A 26,343-nucleotide genomic window follows, 5' to 3' on the forward strand; every position below is an offset into this window, starting at 1 on the left:
GATATGGTAGAAGAAGATCGAAAGGGCTGTTAGAAGTAAAAAAGAGGAGGGTCGATGGAGGTTGAATCTGGAAATGAGACTGCTATCTTGGAATGTCAGGGGATGGAAGAAGGGTTTTAGTAAGGTGGTGGTGAGAAAATTCAGTCCAGATGTGGTGCTGCTACAAGAGACAAAGCTGGAGAATTTTGATTTAGGATGTGATGCCTGATTTTGCACAAGTCAAGAAAGAAGACCTTAGGGATAGTCTTTGGGAGGTGTTGGGATTACAAAGTTGTAATTTGGACAATTGGTGATGAATGTTTTTGTTTTTGTTGATGGTGGGTGTTACCTCAACACCTACTCAGATTGTACTTTTTTTCTTTTCTTTTAGGCTGCGTTTGTTTTGGGTGTAAACGAGAACCAGGGTAAACTTTACACCCCAGTTCAAATTTCCCTGTGTTTGTTTTAGGTGTTGCTTTACAACGTAAATTAGCGTAAAACTCCACTTAGGATGAGTTTTACATCGAGAATCGGTGGAAAGTTACCACCTATAAAATTGATGTAAATCTCCATCTTCTTCGGTGTAAAACTATTCAACGGTCAAATAGCTTCTACTCCATCATTATCTTTTCCGGGCAACCATTTCACTGGAGAATGGCATCATTTGAAGAAGAAATTATCGAAAGTGCCCACCTATCTGACCCATGTTGTTCATTATCACCAACCCCGTACCCACAAGACCCAGAAATCCAAGGTCTTGATCGCTTCTAGGAGTGTATGTTCTTCTCCAATCACAGGGGGCGACGGCTGCACCTCCACTTCCCCCATCTTCGCCTGTGGCTTCTGCTGCTGTGTCACTGGTGGGGTTCCATGAACCAACAACGGCTCTTTGATCTGATGTTCAAGACCGCTGGATCTTGACTTCAATCCCTAGTTCTGAAATGCAGAGTACAACAGGATAGCCAAGGGTGCAACTAGCAGGATGAAAAGCACGACGGCAAAAGTGATGGAAAGAAGTCGGCCATGATTTCCAATGAAGGAGACTAGGGTGGGACGGTGGGTGATATGGTAATGCTTGCTCTGCTCTTTAGATAGATCCCCTTTTGCTTAGTGGTAAGTACCTAGTTTATATGACTCAGAACTGCATGTGTAAAAACCAGGGATAATGGCAACTTCGGCCCCTAACAAGCAATCAAACGATGATGTTGCGGAGGGAGAAGGACCCATGACAGATGACAAGGTGGAGGCAGATCCCATTGTCGCCTTCAATAGACCTCCACTTCCACCTATTCTTGGGCCTGTTATTGTTCTCTCTTTGCTTGAAATGGGATTGCGCAGCAATGATGACTGAGATGTTTTGTGAAATTTCCTTGTTTGATACTTACTGCTGCATTTGTGTAGGAGATAGTTTGGAAATGACTCGTGAAATGGTAGTCTGCGTCTAGTAACTGAGCTACAAATGTTAAGAGGTTAATGTAGCACTAAAACAAAGGATGGATAAAGGGCTCCAGCCTCCGAAAATATACTGTAAATCTTCCAATTAACATGTGTAGTATACCGTTACCTGGGCTTCTGTAGGAAAACCTGAAGAAGAGTCAGAGAGGATCAACTGTGTGATGAGGAGGGCAGCTGTGGTTGGACCTTCCACCATCCGGGAAGCATGTAGCAATGCTCCTCAGTCGCCTGCACCACCCAAGAAGATGACAGCCACACGAAGTGAGAGTTGTTCCAGTGACATGGCGGTGGTGGAGGCAGCAAAGAGACCACGATCAATAATAAGGCCGACGAAACAAGGTGCAGTTGCGAGAACATTGAGATTGAGGTTCCTCACGGAGCCTCCTTGTTTGTATTTGCATCTTGGGTGGAGCTAGACAGTGGGACCTCACGGAGAAAGAGGATGGCGGTGAAGGAGACTAGGGGGGGAATATCAAGAGAGAGAGAGAGAGAATCATTCCCGAGTTCGTATTTTCCGAAGAGAAAATTATCTGGCAATGACACGCTAGTCTCCGGCATGCATTGCCGAGATAGAGAGAGTTTCAGAGCAGAAACAAAGTGGAAGCCTTTCACTTTACACTGTGACACCAAACATCATCAATGTAAAAATTTAAATTCACCCGGTTCTATTTTCCATCGATCACTGAACCGGCATGAGCTTTTTCATCAGTGTATAACTGAATTTCCACCTAAAACAAACGCAGCCTTAAATGAAATTTTCCTTTTACTTATCAAAAAAAGCATACAAATTTAATTGCCATCTAGATCAAGAAAACAAGGAAACAAACCCCACAAAGATACCCTCAGACCCACAAACCTAGAGAAACAACAACCAATTTACATTCCAGAACCATATCGCCATTGATTATCTTCTCTAAAACTTAATCAAGAACCAATTGGCTTCTTAGTTATTTTCTTTGATTTTTTTACCGTCTTGTTTGGCCCTATAAACCCTTCTCAATCTATCAAATGCTTTTGAAACCAGAGCATTTCAATGTTTTTTTTTACTTCTGAACCTTCTCACCACAAGGGGAGCCACCCTCAAAATCTTCACATCCTTAGCATTCTCATTAATCCTCTACTAATTCCAGTCCAGAACCGTTTTTTTTTTTCAAAAATCTATTCTGTTATTGACCTTCCACCCCCTTCATGGACAGCCCAGCACCTACAGGCCCAGTGACCCTTGGAGCAACTATCTCCGATCCTTGTTTTTTTTTCTTCAAAACCCACATCAGTCTCCTTCAATAGGCATCCCAAATTTCACTTCCAGTACCCTAAAAGCTTTCCTCTCAAATACCTCACCACCTATGAAGAGAAGTTTCAAAGACTTGCTCACTTCCACCTCAGTATTCACCAGTCTCCAGGTCAACTGAACTCTTTTTCTTTTTCTTTTTTATAATTGAAGTTTAATTTTATTATCAATAGATAGTGAAAACACAAGCATCCCAAGGAGTGGCACAAGATGTGACCTCTCCTTTAAAAAGATCACAGAATCTCAAAGCTAATCAAATCAAAAATTACAAAGTAGCATCCCAAGAAGCCCCTTGTTTAGCAAATGAATCAGCCAAAGTATTTTCCGTTCTGCCCACCCACCGAACTCTAACTCCCATACTTCTAGTCAGCCATTTGACCTTTTTGAGAAGATCCCTGTAGCACAAAATGACAGAACCAGGGTCCAACCATCACACAACCACCTTAGGAATCACCTTCAATTAGTAAATTCTCCACCCCAATCTGCTTTTTGAGCTGCATCCCTTGCACAGCAGCTAGCAACTCAGCCCTTGTAGAATCTCCTATTCCCACTAATCCAGAGAATAGGGATAAGATATTACAATCCTTATCTCTCAAAACCCCTCCTATCCCAGTCGACTGAACTCTCAACAACATGAGTTTCATCTAACCAGACATCTTCATCACTTGAACAGTTGTCTTCATCATCTTGAATATCAACTGTAACATTACCATTGTTACTAACTTTTTTTTATCAGCAACACAGAGATTCATTAGATTATCAGAATGTGTACAACAAGAAGTTGTGGGTAGAAATAAAGTCCACCTAAACCCCCACTAATTACAATATATACCCAAGCTTAACCCAACAAAGAAATCCATTAGTTACAAACAAGCCCCAACTGGACCCAAGGGATATCCCACTAGCTACAACGTAGCCCAGAACATAGATTGCCTTTGGATTCCTTGCTTAGCTAGACCATCAGCTATGCTATTAGCTGACCTCCTAATCCATCTTATGTGAATTTCCATATCTTTAGAAACCTGCTTAAAGCGCCTGAACTCATTTCTTAATCTCCAAATTGTTCCTTCCCCTTTTTTCATCCAGTTTACAACAACTTTTGAGTCCCCTTTAATAATCAACCTGTTAATCCCTAACTCTTTAGCTTTCCCAAAACCAAACACTGCTGCCTTCAATTCTGAATTCACCACACCACCATGCTGAGTAGGGCCTGAGAACATGGCAATGATATTTCCATTCTCCTCCCTTAGTTAATTTTTTACTAACTTCCTGTACCAGAAAATTTTCGATATTTTCTTTTTCTTTTATATAGGTTATTCTTTCCCCTTCCACCCTTATTGCATTGTTACTAACTTCCTGTACCAGAAATGTTCGATATTTTTTTTTTCTTTTATATAGGTAATTCTTTCCCCTTCCACACGCCTCTCTTCCTCTTCCACTCTTCTTTCAGTCCCCTTCCCCATTTCTTCTTGTATTCTTTTTTTCCACAATTTCATTTCAGATATTCCCTCCTATTCTCCTACCGAAAGGTCCAAAAACCTCTCTATTCTCCTCATCAAACCCCCTTTCCTCTTCCATAATTTTCCGTCTCGTCTCTCAACAATCAAACTTCTGTTTTTATCTCATGCCTCTATGAAATCATATCTATCATCTCCTTCACTATATCCTCCCTTCAGTCATCGCCAACAATGTTGCCTAACTCACCTTTCTAAGTCTCTTTTTCAAGAGATCGCACTGAAAATGTCTTCTTTGAGCACAGAATCTACCCAGTTCTTCCCCTGATGCATACTTTTCAAATTTCACCTCGAGCTCCTTTATCTCTAGGATCTCCACTGTCTTGCTTCTTATTTGCTGAAAATATACTTCATAACTTTTTTTTGATAAGTTAAGTATACTCCATAACTTTGCTATAAAATACTGTTAATAAAACAGGTTCTACATTTTAAATTTTCATTAATTTTTATCATTTTTAATGAGTTCATTATGCACAATAAAGGTCTCAACTCATAAAAACTATTAATTAATTAAAAATGCATTAATACAAAGTTATCTAATAATACTATTAAAACTATCAATTAATATTTTCATATTTGCATTTCTTATTTTTAACTAATTGTTGGTATTTTTCATTATTATTCATTAATTTATGCAATAAAATAATGTTAATAAAATGGGTTCTGCATTTAAAGTTTTCATTAATTTGTACCATTTTTATGAGTTCATTATGCACAATAATGAACTGTTACCATGGCTGTTCTTAATCAGGTTGGGATGCAGGGTATCCTGAAGGGCTTTGCTCACAACACCTTGGAAGGCTATTTATGGCATTCTCCCCAGATCCCTTAGTTTTGTAAGGTTATGATGCTTGTTCTGGAAACTCCATTCTTTTTGGGGAAGATACTTGGGTGAGCACTCAACCCCTAAAAGACAGTTTCCCTTCCCTCTATTCCATCTCCCTCTTTAAAGAAAACCCATTTCATGGTTTCTTCCCCCCCCCCCCGGTTTACCCTTTGGCTTTAAACTAGGATTTTGGGTTTCGAAGAGAGTTAAGGGATGAAGAATTTCTTTGTTTTCAAAGCTGCTGTTGCTTCTAGATTCGGTGTGTTTGGACCCCCCTAACCCGGATAAAAGAGTATGGTCCCTAACCCTGGTTGGCTCCTTCACTTGTGCATCTTTCTTTAAAACCTTTTGCTCCAACCCCTCCTCTCAGGTCTTCCCTATTAAAGAGGTTTGGTCAAGGCCAATTCCCCCCAAAATAGCAGTTTTCTGTTGGGAAGCCTATTATGGTAAGATCAATACTGTGGAAAACTTGCAAAAGAAGAAACCTTTTATGTGTTTGTCCCCAAATTGGTGCTTTCTGTGTAAAGTGAAGGGTGAGGACTGTAACCATTTGCTGATACCATGCTCCTTTACTGCCCTCTGATGTAAAGCTGCTGTTCACTCCGGCTGCTTTTGGGAGATTGACAAAAAGAGGGAAGCTAATGTGGAAATGTATCAGAGCTGCTGCCTTGTGAACTTTATGGGAGGAGAGAAATGCTAGAATATTTTAAGAACAGGAAAGAAGACTTGATGAAATCAAGGAATGCATATTAACAAGGACTATCTCATGGTTAATATCTTCACATTTGTTGGCAGATTACTCCTTTGATGACTTAAGGAGAAACTGGGCTGCAGTGGCTTCTACAATCTCCACCAAGAACAATTCACAAGTTGAATGGAAACCCCCACCAGATGGAATGGTAAAATTGAATTTTGATGGCAGCTGCCAAGGTAACCCAAGGTCATCCGGAATTGGTGGGATTCTGAGGGACAAAGCTACTAGCAGCGGTACAAGGTATACAGATGGCCAGTCAAATTGGAGTGAACAATCTATTAGTAGAAGGGGATTCCAAGGTAGTAGTAGGCTGGCTGGTTAGCCCAGAAACAGCTTGTTGGGGCTACAGGGATCTGTTAAAGAAAGTTAAATGAATGACAAGAAATATGACTGTCAGGTTTCAGTGGGTCAGAATATCAGCAAATGAATGGCTGATTCTCTGGCCAAGCAAGGGGTGTCAAGGGGAGATCTGTTTTGGGCTAATTTGTAATTGTATTTCAGGCTTGGGCGTGTTTAGTGTATATGGTTCAGTCCTCGGGGGAGGTAACATCTTGTGCCTCTTCCTAGGCTGATTGTATTTTCGTTATTTGAATTAATAAAACTACTCTCATTTATCAAAAAATATATATATACTTCATAACTCACCAAACAAACTTGCCTCTCCCCTTCATTTCTGTCCTTTTACTTACTAGAACCCTTACACCACGATTTTTCCTTTGAGCCAATGATTTGCTATCGCGACAAGATTGAACCTTAGGCTCACCTAAACTTTGTGGGGGTGGGGGGGGATGATAGATCTAATTTATCATCTCCCAGCAAACCCATTTCTAAAGGTTTCACATGATGACTACAGTAATCACACAGGCCAAAACCAATAAATTGATCAGTGGTTTTAAAGACCCGATCTATATAGTGGTTATGCACCTTCAACTGTCTTCCATCTCACTCCAGGTTCTTTTATCTTCAGATGAGTTAGCTCGTCCCCACCACTTATCTGAGGTGGAACCACCATTTACCCCTTCCACACAAGATCCGTTCCATGCCACCAGATCAACTTTAAACAGCTTTGAATTTATTACCTTTTCTTTGAAGTTAATCAATTTCTTTTGAGTTAATCAATCTCTTTCCCCCTAAAGTCCCTTCGTCTTCCCCAACATTTTTTTGCACCCATTCCTTCACTTCCACCCCTCTTCTTATACCCATTCTTTCACTTCCACATAGCGCCCACCATGACTCATCAACTTCATCTTCAACCTCCCGCCTACTTCTCTAAATCATTGCTTCAACTTCAATCTCAGGGTTTGCCTCCCACAATGATAAAAAGTCCAAAAACTGACAACACTTTGACATCTTAAATCAAATATGATTGAGAGATCACATTACACCAATGAACATATATCTAACACTTATATAGGGGCTTAAATTGGCATCGCCTTACGAGAGCTTGGCAGGCACAGGCTGGTGGAAGATGGAGGCTCAGAAGGGGTAACCCAGGGTATTATTGAACTATGTCGGTATGTCCGCAAGGCTACAGCTTTGGCCACCACAGGAGAAACATCATTCGCATGGGTATCTAGCTCAACAAAATCTCTAACAAACAGAGACTAGCCAAGGGTGGAATAGGAGACAAGTGGATTGTTTTGGGGGGCAGAACCTCTCAGGTTAGGAGTTTCCTTGGTCATTTTTTTAGTTGATGCTCTTATAATTATGGCGTCCCTCCATCAAAGCCTTTAAGATCCAATTCTCATATTTGTAGACAGTAGTGATGACTGTACTTTTCTCACTTGTGTCTATACCAAAAAAATGTGCACAACAAAAACTTGGATCAAATAAATCAGCATAAAAATTTTCATATCTTTATGTTTGTACTCAATATATGCATTTTCACAAATATAATCATTCACAAGAAAGGAATTAACTGTATCATGAAGTCATTCCATTAAGAGCACTTGAATGCTTTTCATAGAAACCAATAAGAACTTCAAGAGGTTGAAAAACTATTTGACTATTAACCAAGCAAAGCACAAGACATGAATGGAAAATTTGAAAATAGTACATAACTTCATTAAAAAATAATCAAAAAGTTGAATAAGCTCATGCAACTATGCCAAGTTTACTTGTGAGATGGAAGTGTGAACTCTAATCCGCTACCAAAACCACGTCCAGATGAACCACTAGCCCAAATAGGTACTCCAAAACCCGACTGGAAGCTTTTTTGCGCACCAGGTGCAGTCTTAACTCCAACCGGTCTCCAATCACCTCTCCCACGACCAGCAATAGGACCAATATTCATAGGTGGGCGAACCTGACCAGGGGCACCTCCAGGACCAACAATTGCTCCTCCAGGGATGGCTCCTGCACCAGGTCTTACATACTACATGCAAAAAGAAATAAGTGTAAGCATAATCTACCAACCATAAGGGGTAAGGACCACAAGCAACATGAAAGAATAATCTGATTTTTTTTTTTGATGAATGTGAAAGAATAATCTGATTCCTACCAGAGAAGTTTCCACAGTTAGAGAACTAAAAAATATTCTATTAATGTTCAAAATAAATACTTGAGAAAATGCTGTACATTGTCCTGACATTTTGCAGGTACCCTCCTAAATCGTATTGTAAAACAAATAAGATAGAAATCACATTTTTATTCGACACTGTTTCAATCTTCAAATGTTTGGATGCAAGTGCTTAGAAATAACTCTTCCTTTACAAGTGGCTTCAGCTCTGATTAAGGATTATATAAAGAATAAAGTCCCATTAACCAACAAATCTATCATATAGTGGTGCAGCATGTAGTACATCTCTTCAGTTGGAATTTTAGCTGGCCTTATGTGCAAATTAAAAGAACATGTTCATTGAGATAATAGAACCACCACATAATGAACAGTTAAGAATCCATATGTAGATCAGAAAATGTAATGAGCATATAGACCAAAATAAGAAAGAAAATGGACAGTTTGGGGGAGATGAAATTGATTTTTTCCTTCCATTATAGTTGTCAAAAAGCATAAACAGAAATTAAGAAACAGAAACCCTCCATAAAGCAAGTGTGCAGATCTAAAGGTGGAAGAAATGTAATGCTGCAAATGTAAGTAATGAGAGTCTAGAAAGAAACAAGACATGTGCCATTTTTCCTCTCCTCCATTTTAAACAAAAGGTATCAAGGAGACAAACACAAGTAATGAAAACTAGTTAAAATATTGCATAACCAACACATCCAAACCTGATAATTTCGAAATGGAAATCAGCATGAAATAATGACAGCAAGACTGGGAGGAAGCAACAAGTTCTAAAATGCCAAAATTCAGACGAACAAAGTGATGTCGGGGAAAAACACTTTATAGGCACCAAGAGAGAGAGAGAGAGCGAGGAAACCATCTCAGTCAATATGGAATACTAGATTGCAACAAATATCAAGATTATAAAGGTATCAAATAATAGAAGTAGAGAATTGCTCAAATCAAGGAGTTGTTACTCATGGCACCAAAAGTAAAAGTCAAAAATAGTTTTTTATTATTGTCAATTCTGTGTGGTACGGTGGTTTTTCTTTTTTTATTGGTAACATAAAAATTTTATGATTGTGAGAAAAGAATAATATTCTCAATGGTTAAAGTACTATTAAGTTAGGCTAGCAGATGCTATCTAACCCCATATCTATACTTCACTAGTTGAGGCCATGTAGTAACCCCAACCCCCTGTCACCCCTTTGTGGTTTGTTAGCATAAACAAAACGTTGATAAGAAGATTGTCACAATTGAAATGCTTTACAATAGGAAAAGCCATACTGTTTCAGTGGCCCATTATATTTAAGGAGCAATGCTAGTAAGAACAAGTCCTACAGACAAGGTCAAAGGCATGTCCAAGCACATCCAGCTATGCCTTTTACTGTATCTTTTAATCAGTCCCACCAGATCTGTAGGGCAAAGAGCCCAAGAACTGCATGCACTCATTGTTTATTAACATTCATGATTCACCATAAAGAGTTCAGAAGATAGTTTATTTGGGTAACTTTTTTAACAGAGTTGGATGTATTAATTATGTTTCATCTTGAAACATTCAATTAGTATAAGCACAGCAGATTTTGGGGTTTGTTCATCCTCATTCATCAAAAATGCATACCTAATTATTGAGGAAATGATGAATGCTTTATGCAAAAACTAACAAAAATGTCTTGAATTTATCAACTACATCATGAGCTACGATTCTCAAATACTCCCCTACAAAGATACTTCAATTTTTAGTGTGACTTTCATATCCAATACTGTATTGAGCTGTATCCTTGCCATATTCAGGTCATGATAAGGACTGTGAATGTATAATTGTACTGAATATGAGAGATGATATTTTTATCAATTTCACTAATGTGGCAAATTAACTCATTGTTGAACAACTATAACTACAGCAATTCTGGAAGCTACATGTTTTTTTTATTGGATTCTGGAAGCTACATGTAAACCATTGGAAAGATGAACAGTTTGATCCTTTTCTTTTCTTTTCTTTTCTTTTATCTTTCTTTTATAAGCATAGTGTACCGCATTAGTATAAAAAAGGGAATATTGTGCTTTTTTTAATAATAGTTTAGAGCCCTTGTCAATGGGACTATGTTGAGATGACCATCTATGTCTGGGGAGAATTCTGATTTGCACTTTTGGGGAAAATTCTGGTTGCCACCTTTCTTTCTTGAATTATTAACATTAGTAAGTAGTAACCACTTCACATTATTAGAAATACAAAAAAAAACATCATATTCATAAATGCACTTCTATGAATATGGATAATATACCAGTTTAGTTGATCCAAACTATCTTATAATTGTCAACTCATCCAATAACTAATTTGCTTAGTTTAGAAAAAAAAAATGAATTTTGATCAAATTATTCAAACCACCTACCTAGCTTTGTTTGTTGGCTGTCATCATGTCACATGTCAAGATTCATCAAATAGAATCCTATTTATACCAAGGTTCAAAATTCCGATATATATTGGGCCTATTGGCCAATATGTATCATATTGGGGGCTTCCCAATACGCCCCTACAAGGGGTGTTTCGGGGTTTAACCCGGTCCAGGGGGTAGACAGGCCTTAAACCGACCCCTCTGAGCCAGGTTTTAAAAAAACAAAAAAAAAGGAGAAATGAGCTTTGATACAGGCCGATACGCCCCTACCAGTGTATTGGCCGTATCAATATTTTGAACCTTGATTTATACTTCAATTTTTTTTCTGATATAATATAAACATATCAAACTCTTTATTATACAAATAAGAGTATAAGACTCTTGATTTCACCTCAAATTGGACTCTCTCTAAAGAAAAATAATTTAAACCAGATAAAATGGAAATAAAGAATTTAAAATAAAAATCCATATCTAATTCTATATATCAATTTTAAATATGTATCTATTTAGAGCTCTATTTATTCATATTAATACATGTATAGTTATGTTGTATTTCTAATTCTAATTTCTTTCTCCCAACCACCTTTTGATCAGCAGCTCCAAGACATTTTCCCTTTCAATAGCAATGAGATAAGAGGCTCCTCTTCAATTTAGAAATTAGATCATGAATTCATGATAAAGAGTAGCTGCTGGATGAAACATTAAGCTCCTCCAATATGATGCCAAGGAAATAAATCCAGCAGTGTGTTCTCTTTTTGTTTTCTTTTGTTTGGTAACAGTTTACGTGAGATCTATCCTGGAATTTGCTTGCCAAGCACTGAAAACGGAACACAACATTTAAAACCGCCCACATCTCAGTATATTCCCATGAAGCATCAAATTTTTAATTCTATTTCCTATCTACGGGTTGTGGATAGAAATGGAATCATTGTCGGGTTAACGTCCATCACCTTCATTATGGATTCTACCTTTCTCTTCGGTTTGAGTCTTCTCTTTCAATTACCTCAGGTTACGGAATAGTTCAATGCAGAGAAGCGGAAGTATGAAAATATATATATATATATATATATCCAAAGTGCGAGCTAGAATTATTCATAACAGCCTTCAGTAAGGCAAATAGCTCTTACATACTACAGTTAATACCAAGTATTTTAGTTTCAAGTTACAACTCTCATTCCCATACAATGGGATAACAAAAAAATAATGTACAACAAAAGTTTCAATACTTGTACAGTTAGCACTTTCTTTCAGGCAACATTTATCAAGAAACTGACCTTAAACTGAGAGTGGTGTGGATGATATCCATGACCGCTATACCCAATTCTTGCCCCCGCAGCATTAACCATTCCTCCATTCACTTTTGACGCCTCGCCTATTTCCTTCCTCTCTCCATCGGGTGCCTGAGCTGTATCGTCACCCCATTCCTGCTCCTCAACAGGTTGATGATGCTGGTCACCATCAGCAACAATAACCAAATCTTCACCGTCTTCATCTTCGTCATCACTTCCCATTGCTTCGTTCCTATCAACGCCAAGAGGCCCAACGTTATCATTTAGAACAATCTGCAGATCATCCTCGCTATCACTATCCCAATCATCTCCAGCACCACCGCTATCATCCCTTCGAGATGCTTTCATATCTTCCTCGTTTCCTTGACTTTCAAGTACACCAGGAATAAACGGACCACTAGAAAGCCCAGGAATTATCGGTTCTGAGTCCAAATCACCAATTCCGACATCAATATCCAACCCCTCCCCTTCCTCTTCCCGTGCAAAAATGTTATCTTTCTCCAAATTGATCTTATCTTTGGCATCTTTCTCGCTTTGAACTTCACCAATTCCAGGTTTCTCCAAAGGTACTGCAGTTTCCAGAACCCTAGCTTCCCCAGCCTGCTGTAATTCACCATCTCCAGTCCCCGGAACCCTAGTTTCTTCCACCTTTATCGAATCCAACACCCGAACATGCGAAACCCTAGCCACCACTTCCTCTTCTTCTTCCACCTTGACTTCCTGCTTCATCACCCTATCAATAACCTTCGAATTCGGAGCGGCGTCGGTTCTGTCATCGGGAATTGCATCCGTCTTGGTCTTGATGGGCTCTGAATGTGGTCTTTGAGAAGGTATGGTAAAAGAGGGATCGGGAGCTCCATACAGGACATCTTCGTCATCGCTCTGAAGGTTCAGATCAGGCGGATGCTTTGCAGAGGCAGAAGCACCGGAGGAGAACAGTTGCGATTGAGGAGCGGAAGATGAAGAGATTGGGCGGAGGACGTCTGTGTAGAGATCTCCGAACTCGTCATCGTCTTCCATCGGAGAACGAAGGCCAAACGCAGACCAGAGAGGCGCTTTTTGTGAGGTTTTTGGGGGTAAACAGGTTAAAGGAAACAACAGTCTATTTATTGTGAGTATTTAGTTTTCATCGCTCGCTCGCTCGCGCACACGATATCAGTGTTGTGGTCAGACTCGGATGTGATGCATAAATTTTAACCACCGAGTCGCGAGTCCAGTGATCCAATCGCCCGATCCGATTTAACCGCCCCACTCGCCGAAATGGAAAATATAAAATAAAAAAATGAAAAACGCATACATGCATATTTTTATAATATTTAGGAATTAGGATCTTTAGGACAAATTACAAACTGCCATCCCATATTTTAGGATAATGGCACTTACCCCCTCCTAATTTTCATTTGCAACACTTGCCCTGAACTTTTATATTCAAGCACCTTCACCTCATTAATGGAGCTAATTGAGAAGGTAAAATTACTAACTTGCTAAGTCAATCTTAACTCCATGTGAATGAGAAGTGGCATCAGGTGTCGGGAAGGTAGTGTAAGCCATAGTATGGTTTGTTTTGATGGAAGTAGGGGTGTCAATTGGAGAGGATTTGGTCCAATCCAATTCGGTCCAATGTGAGTTCATTATAAATGTACCAGGTCCAATCCAATCCAATGAATGTTTTGGATTAATTTGGACTAGTCCAATTCAATATCTTGATCGTCTAATATATTTAAATTCATTTTGATTTAGATTGTTTTTAAACCCGGTCCACTGTTGCATATATTCTCATCTTTTATATCAATGGACCAGATATTGGCTTAATTCAACCCAATCCAATATAAATTTGTTACAGCCGGACCAAGTCCAATCAAATCTAATAAATATTTTGGATCGGATTGGTCCGATCCAATATGTCTTATTAGTCAATCCAATCCATCCAAACTGATTTTGGACTGGACGAGGTCCAATCCAAAGCCAGTCCATTGACACCCTTGGATGGAAGGAGCTTAAGATGGAGAAAGGAAAAGAGACAAGAAGCTCATCAATAAGAAAGAGCCTCTAGGTGATCAAGTGTTTGGATTATAATGCATAGTTCAAACTTCAAAGTATCGATATTTTAAACATTAATGATTTTTTAAAACTTTTTTTCAAGTTTAATTTTTAAATAAATATATATTATTTTTAAAAATGGGTTATTGAAAACACCTATAAACAGGTGTATTGGGACCATCAATACGATATGCCCCAAATTTGAACCTTGATTATATGCAACCATTTCGGTGGATAAACCCTTTAAGCAATCCTGGGATAATGAATCAGATCAAGAAATGCGGTGGTGAACAAAAGAGGTTTTTGATATTGAAAGGGCAAGTGGTGATGTTCTCTCAATAACTTTTACATGAGTGAGGAAGAACTATGGATGATTAAATAATATCTCCACCTTCTCGTGAGAGGAACACCAACAGATATTCCAAGTGGACTTAGTTTCAAGACCTTAGATATTAAGGTAGGAATATAGAACAACAAAGACATGGGGAGTTCATGCAAAGAATGTTGGTGGATGGTGGAGAGATTTTTCCTATGGAATTGAAGGATGAGAGAAATAAAATAAAATTACGTAAATTTGAATTTGATTCACGCATCAAAGCCAAAGGTACTAACCCAAAACTCATTTCATTATAAGTTTATGCTTTCATTAACTAGAAAAAGTTGTTGATGATTTTTCCTTCAATTTTAACTTTGGTGTCTATAAAGCTTATCGTTAACTAAAACAATAATTTGAATCCACAACTTGTATACCATACTCATATCGATATTGGTAATCTAATTTCGAACAAACTTAAGTGTGACAACATACCATCAGACTATAAATCTCTGGATGGTTTTAACCCTCTCACTCATAGAAGACTTCATAACTTGAAAATAAAAGATAGGAAATGATGCACCCCCATCGATCCCTAAAATGTAGGGGGTAGAGGGTGTAAATTACAAGTGAAACACAAAAAAATGGATGTCCAAATGTCTTCTCAATTTTTAATATATCAAGAAATTGTTTAGGTAAGAAGTGGTGTTTGTGTTCTATTTGTTTCAACTCAATAAATTTGTGTGTGTGGTATTTGAAAAAAGAAAACAAATCACAAAATAGTTTGCAATGGTAATTCTCTAGGCTTTGATGCAATGGCAACTTTATAGAACATGGGTGCTTTAGATTTTGGTAAAGTGGAAAAATATAAATTTTAGAGTTTAAAGCAAGGGAATTTGTGATCTTATTTGTACCATTGACCTTTGTTTTATAGATATAGGGCTTGTAGGAGTTGTCCCTCAACAACTCCCTCTTGATCAGTTTGGAAGGAGTACAAGTACAAATATGTACATTACAAATACATACAAATTGATACAAAATTAAAGGTTTTGCACTCTACAAAATTGAATTTGTACTCCTTCCAAACAGAGCCTCTATGAAAACTAGAAAATGAATGTTTGGTGTCGGAATTTTAAGGGTTAGGATCTCTCATAACAATTCATGTAGCAAAAGTGTCCCTTATAAGTATAGCAAAACATCATATTTTTTCAACGAGACAAAATGTAGTTGCCTAAGGTGTAAATAAAAAGTTCAAAATTTTGCTTCAGTGGAACTATTGGGATGTTGACAACAAGGGTATAACAGGTAGTTTAGCTATTTATTTTGGGATAACTTTGTGAAGTTAAAGTGCTAGCCATGAAAAAATGTTATATCCATACAAAACTTAAAGAGGAGAATGATAAGGATTGGTGATGTGCCTTTGTTTATGGTGAAGCAAAAAGGACAAATGGATTTTTTTTTTATGATAAACGAATTTGTTGGTTGAGAGAATGGTGGGGCTTGGTGTTGCATTGGTGACTTTAATAAGATCTTCCATAAAGGTGAACAAATTATGAGAAACTAAGAAAAATTGATCAATATGAGGAACATATATCTTTTGAGGGGTTGGGTGATTGAAGAGATTCGATCTAAACACACTTGGTCAAATAATAAGGAAAGGGATGGAAATATCAATGTTAAGTTAGATGGGGGATTGTGCAACACTATACGAAGAGAATTGTATCAATATGTTGTTTTTTCTAAAATTTTGTATGGATTTTATCACCTCCTAATCTACCTTAATAGAAGTTAGTTACAAAACAATTTAAAAGAGCCTTAATATTTGAAGAAATGTGGATGGACCATAAAAGGTGTGAGTAAATCATCAAGGAAGGTTGGTGTAGAGAGGATAAATAATAATATAAAAGACCAATGAGGTGGATGTATAAAAATCTGAGGGGAATCCTTTATAAATTGAACAAAAATTAATTCATAAAGGTGTAAGATCAAATTGAAGAAGCAAAGTTGGAGTTGTCCAAAGAAAAAGCAAAGCATGGTTCAAATTTCAATTATATGAAAATGAAAAGAGGATAAAATGAATATTTTTTGCTAAGGATAGAGGAAATTTTATGGGCTAAAAAATCAAGAGTAAACCGATTATCACATGGGGGTACAAAATCCATAGTGCAACCATAAGGAAAATAGCTAGAAACATACTGCTAAAGCTAGAAGATAACTTATGGGAGTGGATGAAACAAATAAGAAAAATTTGTGTCAATCATTTTGAATAGATTTTTTCCACACCAAACTATTCGAATATAGACAAAGCCCTAAAGAACATTCAAGTCATGATACTTGGTAATGACAATGAAGATCTCCATATGAATGTTATTCCTAAGAAAATTAAATATGCTCTTTTTCAAATAGCTCGTCGAGAAACTCTGAGACCTGATGGGCTCCCACATCTATTTTTTTTATAATCATTGGGGCCAATAAAATAATACATCACAAAGGAAACTATTAATTTTTTAAGGGAAATTAATTTATGAAGTAACTCCACTTTCATAACCATAGTTCTTATGATGAAAAACCTTTAATCTGATTTTTAATTATAACACATAACTCTTGTGTAATGTTATTTACAAGATAGCTGCAAAAAAAATAGCAAATAGACTTATATGCTTGATATAATAAGTGTAATTCAAAAAATGTTTTTTTAATCAAGTACTTGCTAGTGTTTGAGATGTCTTTTCTCAAACTACTTGTACTTATTTTAAGTACTTTATTTGTGTTGTATTATTTGGTGAATTGTTTATCCCACAAGTATTTGTATTTGCAAAAAATCATAATTAAATATCTAAATTAACATATGCATATATTTGATATTTATGAATATTATATTAACTCAATAGAGAGAAAATGATAGTTGTTGCTATTGACCAAGATTCTATAATAATTGCTACCATTATAAATTAATATTCAATGGAGATAAAAACAATAAGGTTTTACTGACCTTTTGGAGATGTGGACAATCCCTAGAAATTAAACAAAATATTGGAAACAGTTTTGTCCCAAAAGGAAAAGAATTTAGTGCTTATTCAATATGCACCTAAAAATCACCCAATAAGTGCTTCAAAATAAACACTTAGTTTGAGTTTATTTGCCAAATACAAATAAGTACTTATTTTCCACTTATTGTGTTATCCCAACAATTAAAATAAATACTTATTTAAATAAATTCATATAAGTATTCCCAAATAGGGGTTTAAATTGAAGCTATAAAATGTTATATTTATGAAAATACTTTTATTCATAGAGAAGCCATATCTAACAATATTCTACTTGCCTATGAAACAATGCATTACATGAAACACTAAAAAAAAATGATAACAACCAATATTATTGACATGAATAAATCTTATGACATGGTGGAATTGATCATTTTACAAATGACACTAGAAAAGTTGGTAAATGGATCAATGTCTAAGAAAATCTAGCTTAAGAGAAGTTTAAGACAATGAATGTTGGCCCTATATGTTTTGATGGTAACAAGCTCATTAAGAACACTAATGATTGAAGTTAAGTGTGCAACTATATCCATTGAGCTAAAAAATGTTTAATAGATATATTGATACAATAAGTAAAAAACCAATGAAATGCACTAGATAGTTTTCAATCAATTTGAATATCCAAAGATTATTACTACCAAGACATCAATAGAAATAAACATACGAGTCTAATGATCTATTTTGTGTTATGTTTTAGGAATTAATGTATGTAAATAATTTGTACGAGTCACTTTATAGGTTTAAACCTAATTAACCTCGATTAACCTAGTCTTAGAGACAAATGAATAATATTAGATCTGGTTCTTAAATGTTAATGGGTTGAAAAAAGTGACTAATATAAGTTTAAAAGCCTAAATAATGAATATATGAACATTGGTAATGAAAATCTCTAAAATTTTAAGGTCATGAACAATGAGTAACTGATTATCCAAAAACCTATAGTCAACTACTCTTAACAATCGAATCCAAAGTTATATAAACACTATTTATTAATAATTTACTATCCATAAACCTATAGTTGACTAACCTTGATAGTCGAGCCTCATATTGAGTAGGCATTGTTTAGGAATCGATTACAATAAATCATGAATCAACTATGTCTTATATCCGAGACTGGATTAAGTTATAAATCAACTGTCAAGAGGAATTAGTCAAATGTTAAAGAAAAAAGATTTCTCTTTGTGAATGGTAGTCAACTAATAGTTTGTGCTACTCGACTATTTGCAAAATAAAATTACAGTTTAAAGGCATAATGCCTATTACTTTTTATGGTGTGCATTTTATTATGTTGAGAACTCGACTCACACATTTCTTAGTATAGATTAATCAATTCCCAATGACTCCTTAATGATTATATGCCTCAACCACTATAAATTAATAGTTTTGACTTGAAATAAAGAAAAACCTGATATGTGAATATCTACTAAGAACATTAGAGCATTTGTGAGCAAAAGTTTCTTTTAAGAGGGGCTTATGTGCTAATTTAGTTCACATTGAGAAAAAACCGAATAGCCATATCAACTTAATTGTTTCAACTAAGATTTGTTGAATCTCTTCAAAACCGAATGATCAATTCTTTTTACATTCAAAAATTTGAGAACCTTTCATTTTATTTAGAGACTTATCCACTCACTAGTAAAAGTATTAATTTGTTGATTAAATGACCGAGAAGGGAACAAGTAAAGCAAATGTTAAAAATGAGCTCTTTTATACCGAGCTAGTAAAAAAAGTCTTTAAATAATCACAACCATCATCACTTACTATATCTATTGTTTTGTTATCATTGGGAAAAATTCTAGAAGTATGGTTAAGGCTAAAAAAAATGGTGGGGGATTTTGAGTAAAAAAAGAAGTTGAGATGGATGTCTTTGACAAATTTGTGAAAGCAATTGCAATAGGGCTTGGTTTCAAGGATCCTCATGATTTTAATATTGCCATTTTATCTAAATTAGCTTGAAGGTTATGCCATAGCTACGTTAACTTATGGGTTAGGATAATAAATGCTTAGTATTGACCAAATCAACATTTATGCAAGCTAATGGTAGAAATGGTCAATCATGGGATTGGAAAAATGTTTTAGAGGGGATAAAGGTTTTGAAAAAAAAGCATCATATTGAAGGTAAACAAAGATTGTGAACATTGATGTAATGACCCCTAAAGTTTGGGGCTGGTTTAAACTTTAAAGCCTATTAGGTTAAGGCCTGGTCCTTTGGCCCTATATTATGGGAAAACAAACTAATGTGGGCTTATAAGGAAAAAAAAGTGTTATTTGTTAAATTTACGTATAGTTTTACTTATAATCTGACTTACTGATTTGAGTCTACCACTCATTTTATTGTCTTAACCGGAGACATATGGAATTTACTTTTAATTATTTTAGTTAAGGTAAGGATTAAATCCTTTATTTAAAAATGTTGTCTTAATAGCAATGCAATGAAAGAAAATCTCCACTTCATGAGAATTATCCAATCTCCTAACTGTAAAAAAAAAAATGTAACTATTGCAATGAATCAGTCCTTCATGCTTTGGGGTATTGTGATAAAACTAGTTTTTTTTTGTGTCTGACATTAGCATTGGATTAAATTCTCTTGACCATAATTATTATTTTGATTGATGGTTTATGTAGTTGATGAAAAAATATGGGTAGAGGAAATCTTGATATCTTAGCTAATTGTACTATTTGCATGTGAGAGATTTGGAAGGGCAGTAATGCTTATTTTGAGAATGTTGAATCTAAGCCCTTGATGTTATCTCTATCATTTACAAGTCTATAATGGAAAAATCTCGGATTGTGCTTTTAAGATTGACGAACTATTTTAAGATTGAAAATAGCCTAGATATCAAATATCAATGCCTTTTGGTCTTTACCAAGAAATGGTTTCTTTAAAGCTAATGTCGGTTGTAGTTTTGCAAATGCTAATAAGTCATCTTTTAGGTATAATTTTAAAAGCTATGCAAATGTTTGTTTCCTAGCCAAGTGTGGCCCTGTGTATGATGACCAGGGTGGGTTGCTCCATTATGACCTAACCTAGGTAACCAAGGTTCAAATCTTAGAAACAATCTATTTGTACGTATAAGGGTAAATGTTACGTAAATTTATTCCTCCCAATACCTCGTATTGGTGGGAGCATCGTGTACTAAGTTACCATTTTTAATTAGGAGATTAGATGTTCTGTAATTGTCGTTTCACAATTTAGCCTAAATTGTCATGGTTTAAAGAAAAAACATATGGAGGGATATGTTTTTAAGTGGAGATTTTGTAAGATTTTATTAAGATGAGACTCTAGGGCTTATGGTAAGAGATCAATGGCCTCCACACACTCGTTTTTATTAATATATAGATATGATACATATATAGATATAATATATCCTTTATATACGCTATATTTATCTATTTATAACATGTTCAAACATCAATTGGACTTCTCACATTTCAAAAGCTTGAGCCCATTTTAACCATATGAGTTATTAACCTTTCACCTATTTTGGTTCTTTTGCTTTGCATCTTCGGCCTATTGCAATAACAAAATTATCATTATGACCCACTATCACAAAACAAATTCGAACTTATTCCTTTTTATGTATGGCTTATCCACGATTATGATATATGCTATACTTTTTCAAGTGGTACTAACCTGTTATTTACAAAATGTAATGTTTCAATAAGCATATTATTATTATTATTCTTGTTGTCGTTGTTGTTGTTGGTGGTGGTGGTGGTGTTATTATTATTATCGTCATTGTCTTTTATTTCAGTGGTTAAACATGTGTACGTTCAGTTACATTGATGACTTTTGTAGCAGCTATCTATATTCTTACGTGTAATTTGTTATTAAGTTCAACCTAGATGATGAACCTCACTATTATTATCCATTTTATTAAACATTTTTTCATTATTTTATCTATATATTTTTTAATTTATTTCAAATCAAGGCATGTATACTATCATTTTTAGTAATTAAACATTATGACCGATTTTTAATATTTTAAATATTTTCCTACCATTTCATTAAGCTTTATGCAGGCATCCTTTATTTTCTTTACTAGTTAATTTGTGCTCAACATAAAATGAATCAAACATAAAAAAAAAAAATAATTATAAATGAGATAGGTGGTGGTGCTCTTCTTGCCATTATTATCCCTTGTATTTCTCTCATTTCCTTCACATTGGCAACAATGCAGTTAATGCCTACATTCTAATTTATTAACATTTTCTTTATTTTAAGAAATTGATTGAACTTCCATTAAGGAAGATTGAAATGGATATGGTTTTTATGAATTCCTTTATTATTTTATTCCATTCCTCAATAAAACCTATTTTCTTCGTGACGTTGTGAATGAATTATCATCTCACTCTATCACAGGCCTTAGATATGACTATCTTCATTGCCATTAGCTAGGATTTGTAACATTTTAATAAGACACATGAATATGGTTCAAACGCAATACAAAATTAGCGAGTTTTGATTTATCTTAATTATATTCATATCAAAACTATGTCAACTAATTTAACATGATTAATAAACATGCCAATTTCAGGTTGGTCTATTTAACTAAAAAACATGACATGTTTATTACTTGAAGTTTCAAATATTAGATTATGCATACATATATGGTTGAAATACTATTTTGGTAGTTAAGGATGACATTACATGGTTTTTATGAATTTAGATAGGTAATATATCATTGGATGCTTGTTTTACTATTTAAATATATATATTTTTATTTTAAATATGTTAATTGTGTCAATTTCACGTTAATTTGAATTATACATATTATTTAGTATGAAATTAAATATGTTAATTTGGTTTATGCAAGTCATGTCATATTATACCATATAATAAACAATTCTTGGTTGCATTTGAAATTTTAACATTGTTAATTAGTCATGTCATGTTCGTATCAACCCATATATCTAAATACTCCTAAATTAACGCACCACGAACATGTCACTTGAACACAAATTGCCACCCACCCTTTAATTCCTTGTCCATTTACTCATTTTACTTGGACAAACTAACTTGATTAAATTTATTAAAGTCTAGTTGTAAATGATTTAAATCTATTTCCCACCACCATTGATGTGATTTTGTATGTTTATACATTAATTGGTCTAAATTTAATTTTGAAAATTTTTTCTAGGGTCAAGATTTTAGAGATGAAGGTTCAATGGGAGTGGTTTATTTCCTTTAATTACAACTTCTTAATTGATTTGAAAACAAATTCTTTGATCATCCCCACTACTTCATTTCATACATCTCTCCTATATTATTATTGAAGAAAAAAAATAGTAAACCCATTTGGCCTTCGGGTTTTGTATAGGTTCATTTATCTTACCACTTCACAAACTTCTCATGTAGTTCTTATTTAGGGATTTCTTTTGCTTGTTGTTTAATTCTTTCATTAAATTTCAGTCTCTTCACATCCATGAGAATAATTCTTGTATTCCACTTACATTGAGATATTAGTTCTTGTGCTATTTCCCCCTTGTATTCACTTATCTTCCTTGAGCATCATTCGACCTTTCAATTGAATTCATATTTCTTTTATTTTTGACCATTAAATGAAAAAAAATAGTGCTATCTCCCATTTGATACACAATTTCCTTGACTTTAATTGCCACATCTCCTCTTTTCTTATTAGCAAATGAAAATATTGTTGAAGTTGACACCATTTGCTTTCCTCCTTCATTCCTTCGTAGTTACCCACTTATTCCAACTAGTTAGTTATACTTATTGGAATTTGCTTTGAATAATACCAAAATGGGGGATCCTATAACACTAGAAATACATGATACTGGAAAGGCTTTGACCAAATCATATCACAACCCCCATGAATTATGATGAAAAATCACTTGATCAGTTACTACTAATGGTGCTGGTTGGTTGGTTGTGAGTTTTCCCGGTATCGTGTCTTTCTAACATCATAGTCAAACCCTACCAAAATACTCTTTATTCCATTGGTGAAGGTGGACTTCCACTTTATTATGTGGGGGGTTGGATCAAATTGGGTATCCCATTTTCCCTAAATGGGTGAATTCACTTTTGCTACAATACTATCATATTGCAAGGATAAAACAAAAGTCATAGTTTAGATAAACTATTAGTGTTTATCTAGAGAAATTGATCCTCTATGGAGAATGAAGAACACCATCGATAGCTGCCTAGGACCCCTTCTTCAACAGTTTAGTTTACAAGCATGTCAACCGAGAGGCTAATCAAGCTATAGGCTAGCTTGCTCATGAAGCTCTATCACATTTGTTTTCTTCTTCAAAGTTTTCTCTTCAAAGTCCTCATAGTTCCCTAGCTTTTATTTTTGTGAGTGATTTTTGGGGATGTGCTACCCCCCTTGTGGCCCCTTTTGTTGGTAGTTCGAATCAACTACCAACATATGGTGCCAACACCATTCCAACTAGCCATTACAGCCATACATCGGGAACATCTCTCTATGAATGACAAGGAAGATGTTCCCAATGTGAGGTTGCAGTGCCTTGTTGGGACAAGATTGGTAGCAGATTCCTACCCAAAAAATCATAGCCTTAGATGTACTTGTAAACATGTAAATTTTTAAGCCAAAGAAATGGGTTTAATTTACATGACAACCTCTGAAAAAATATATCACTACAATCAAATCTTCATCAAGAATTACTACAACCAACTGATAATATAATCAAGACTCCAAAGCCCATCCAACAGAGGAAACATGAAAGAAAGGAGAATAATGGGACCATCCTGAGTATAGAAATCACCTCCAAGTTAGGTGGCAACGCTTCTTTTGATTGATCATGGTTATGGAATTTAAGTCTAATCTCCCTGTAGTGCATGTAGACCAGTTAGAATTTATCTTTTGGAAAAAGGTAGGGAAACTTGTACATAACCTAATGGTATATTTGAATTATAGGAATTAGGAGATAGAAATAGGAAATGTAGGTTGAAATTATAATTTTGGACCTGTTGATGTGTCAAATTCAAGTCGGTTAGAACAATCATAGATTTTTAGGTCATTCATTTAGTGGTAATTTGAATATTTTTTTATTCCATGTCTTTATTGAATAATATAGATTAATAATATATTAACAATTATGAAATCAGTAATAATAAGTGTATTATTATTACTATTTACTAATAATATATTCTTATTATGTGTATTGATTTTGAAATCAGTAATACTAATATATTATTATTACTATTATTATTTTACTATGAAGTAATTAATTTGTTATAATTATGATATTTAGTTATTCTTGAAATAATAATTGCTTTATAATTCTTTTAGTTTAACAATAATGAATAATTGAAAGTTTATAATTGAACTTCCACTAAATGAAATATTTATTGGAGAATAATAATAGTATTAGTTATAATTACTTATAATAATAATGTAAATAAGTAACACTAATTATATATTTATAAAATAATTAATATGAATTAATATAAATATAAAATTATTATATCCGAATTAATAATTAACATTATTAAAATAATTATTAATTATCACTAATTAATTAATATTCTGAAGTAATAATTATCATTTTTATAATTAAGGAATTAATTATTAGTAAGTAATTATAATCAGTAATTAATTTTTATAAAAAATCATTATTATTATTAGTAATTAAATATAATTATTGATAATAATAATATAATTATATTAATTAATATAAGTCTTAATTATAACTACTAATAATAACAATATAATAAATTATTTCATATAAATGTACGAATTATATTTTTTTATAATAATTCTAATATAAATAATTAACATTAAGTATTTATTTTCAAAATAATTAATATGAGTTAATATAAATATAAACTGATTATTTTTGAATTATTAATTACCATTATGAAAATTGTTATTAATTATCATTTTGAATTAATAATGAGAAGTATTATCAGTAATTAAGTAGTAGCAACAATTATTATTAGTGGGCTATTATTATTACTAATTAATAGCTGAAATTAATTAATTATTTTTAGTACCCCCTCTCTTTCAAAAAGTTGACTCATCATCATCATCATCATCATCATCATCAGTGACAACAACTTGATAAATACATAATTTGATAAAAATAGGTAAATATCAGTAATTTATTCTTTATCTTTTGGAAAACTGAATAATAGAAAAATAAAATGGTTAGCATTGCAAAATAAAAATTATTTGTATTTTTGCAAAAAAAAAAGATATCGAACATCAAAAACCAACTATCCAAAAGTAAGATCGTTAATCAAAGAGTAATTAAAATTGTTCAGTAAATAATAATTTTAAGAAATTAAAATTAATAATTAATTATCTATTCGATTTAAAACAGGAAATTTCAGCAAATAATTTTAAATAATTAAAATTTTCTACTACCATTTTTTTAATAATAATCAGGATTATTAATAGATTAATAATATATTAATAATTATGAAATCAGTAATAATAATAAGTATATTATTACTATTATTATCATTTTATTTTTTATTTTTTAAGTAATTAATTTGTTTTAATTATGACTTTTATTTAATTCACAAAAAAATATTTGCTTTTATAATTCTTTAAGTTTAACAAAATTGAATAAATGAAAGTGTTATAATTTAGCTTTCACTAAATGATGTATTTATTGGAGAATAAGATTAGTATTAATTATAAATAAGTACACTAATTATAAAGTTATAAAATAATTAATATGAATTTAATATTAATATAAAATGATTATATCCCAATTAATAATTAACATTATTAAAATACTTATTAATTATCATTTATTAATTAACATTCCAAAGTAATAGTTATCATCATATTAGTAGTAATAATAATTAATTATAATTATTGATAATAATAATATAATTATATTAATTAATATAATATTATTAATTATAATTTATAATAATTATTATAATATAAATAATTTACATTAAATACTTATTTTCAATATAATTAATATTAGTTAATATAAAT

At 33.8% G+C, this 26,343-nt stretch overlaps 1 protein-coding gene across 2 annotated transcripts in view; it reads right to left on the reverse strand.

Annotated features, from left to right (window-relative positions):
• Positions 1–13,127, reverse strand: part of FIP1[V] (FIP1[V]-like protein) — a 50,248-nt gene extending 37,121 nt beyond the window's left edge. For both annotated transcript variants that reach the window (XM_088957384.1, XM_088957385.1), the window contains exons 1-2: positions 11,990–13,127; positions 7,937–8,193 (exon numbers count right to left, since the gene is read on the reverse strand). In XM_088957384.1, coding sequence (XP_088813510.1) covers positions 7,937–8,193; positions 11,990–13,024 — 1,292 coding nt within the window. In that variant the 5' untranslated portion in view covers positions 13,025–13,127. The remainder of the gene's footprint in view (positions 1–7,936; positions 8,194–11,989) is intronic.
• Positions 13,128–26,343: the final 13,216 nt, after the last annotated feature.

The sequence above is a fragment of the Nelumbo lutea genome, chromosome 8 (assembly GCF_056320005.1).
Source record: "Nelumbo lutea isolate HS-2025 chromosome 8, American lotus-T2T, whole genome shotgun sequence".
Lineage (NCBI taxonomy): Eukaryota > Viridiplantae > Streptophyta > Magnoliopsida > Proteales > Nelumbonaceae > Nelumbo > Nelumbo lutea.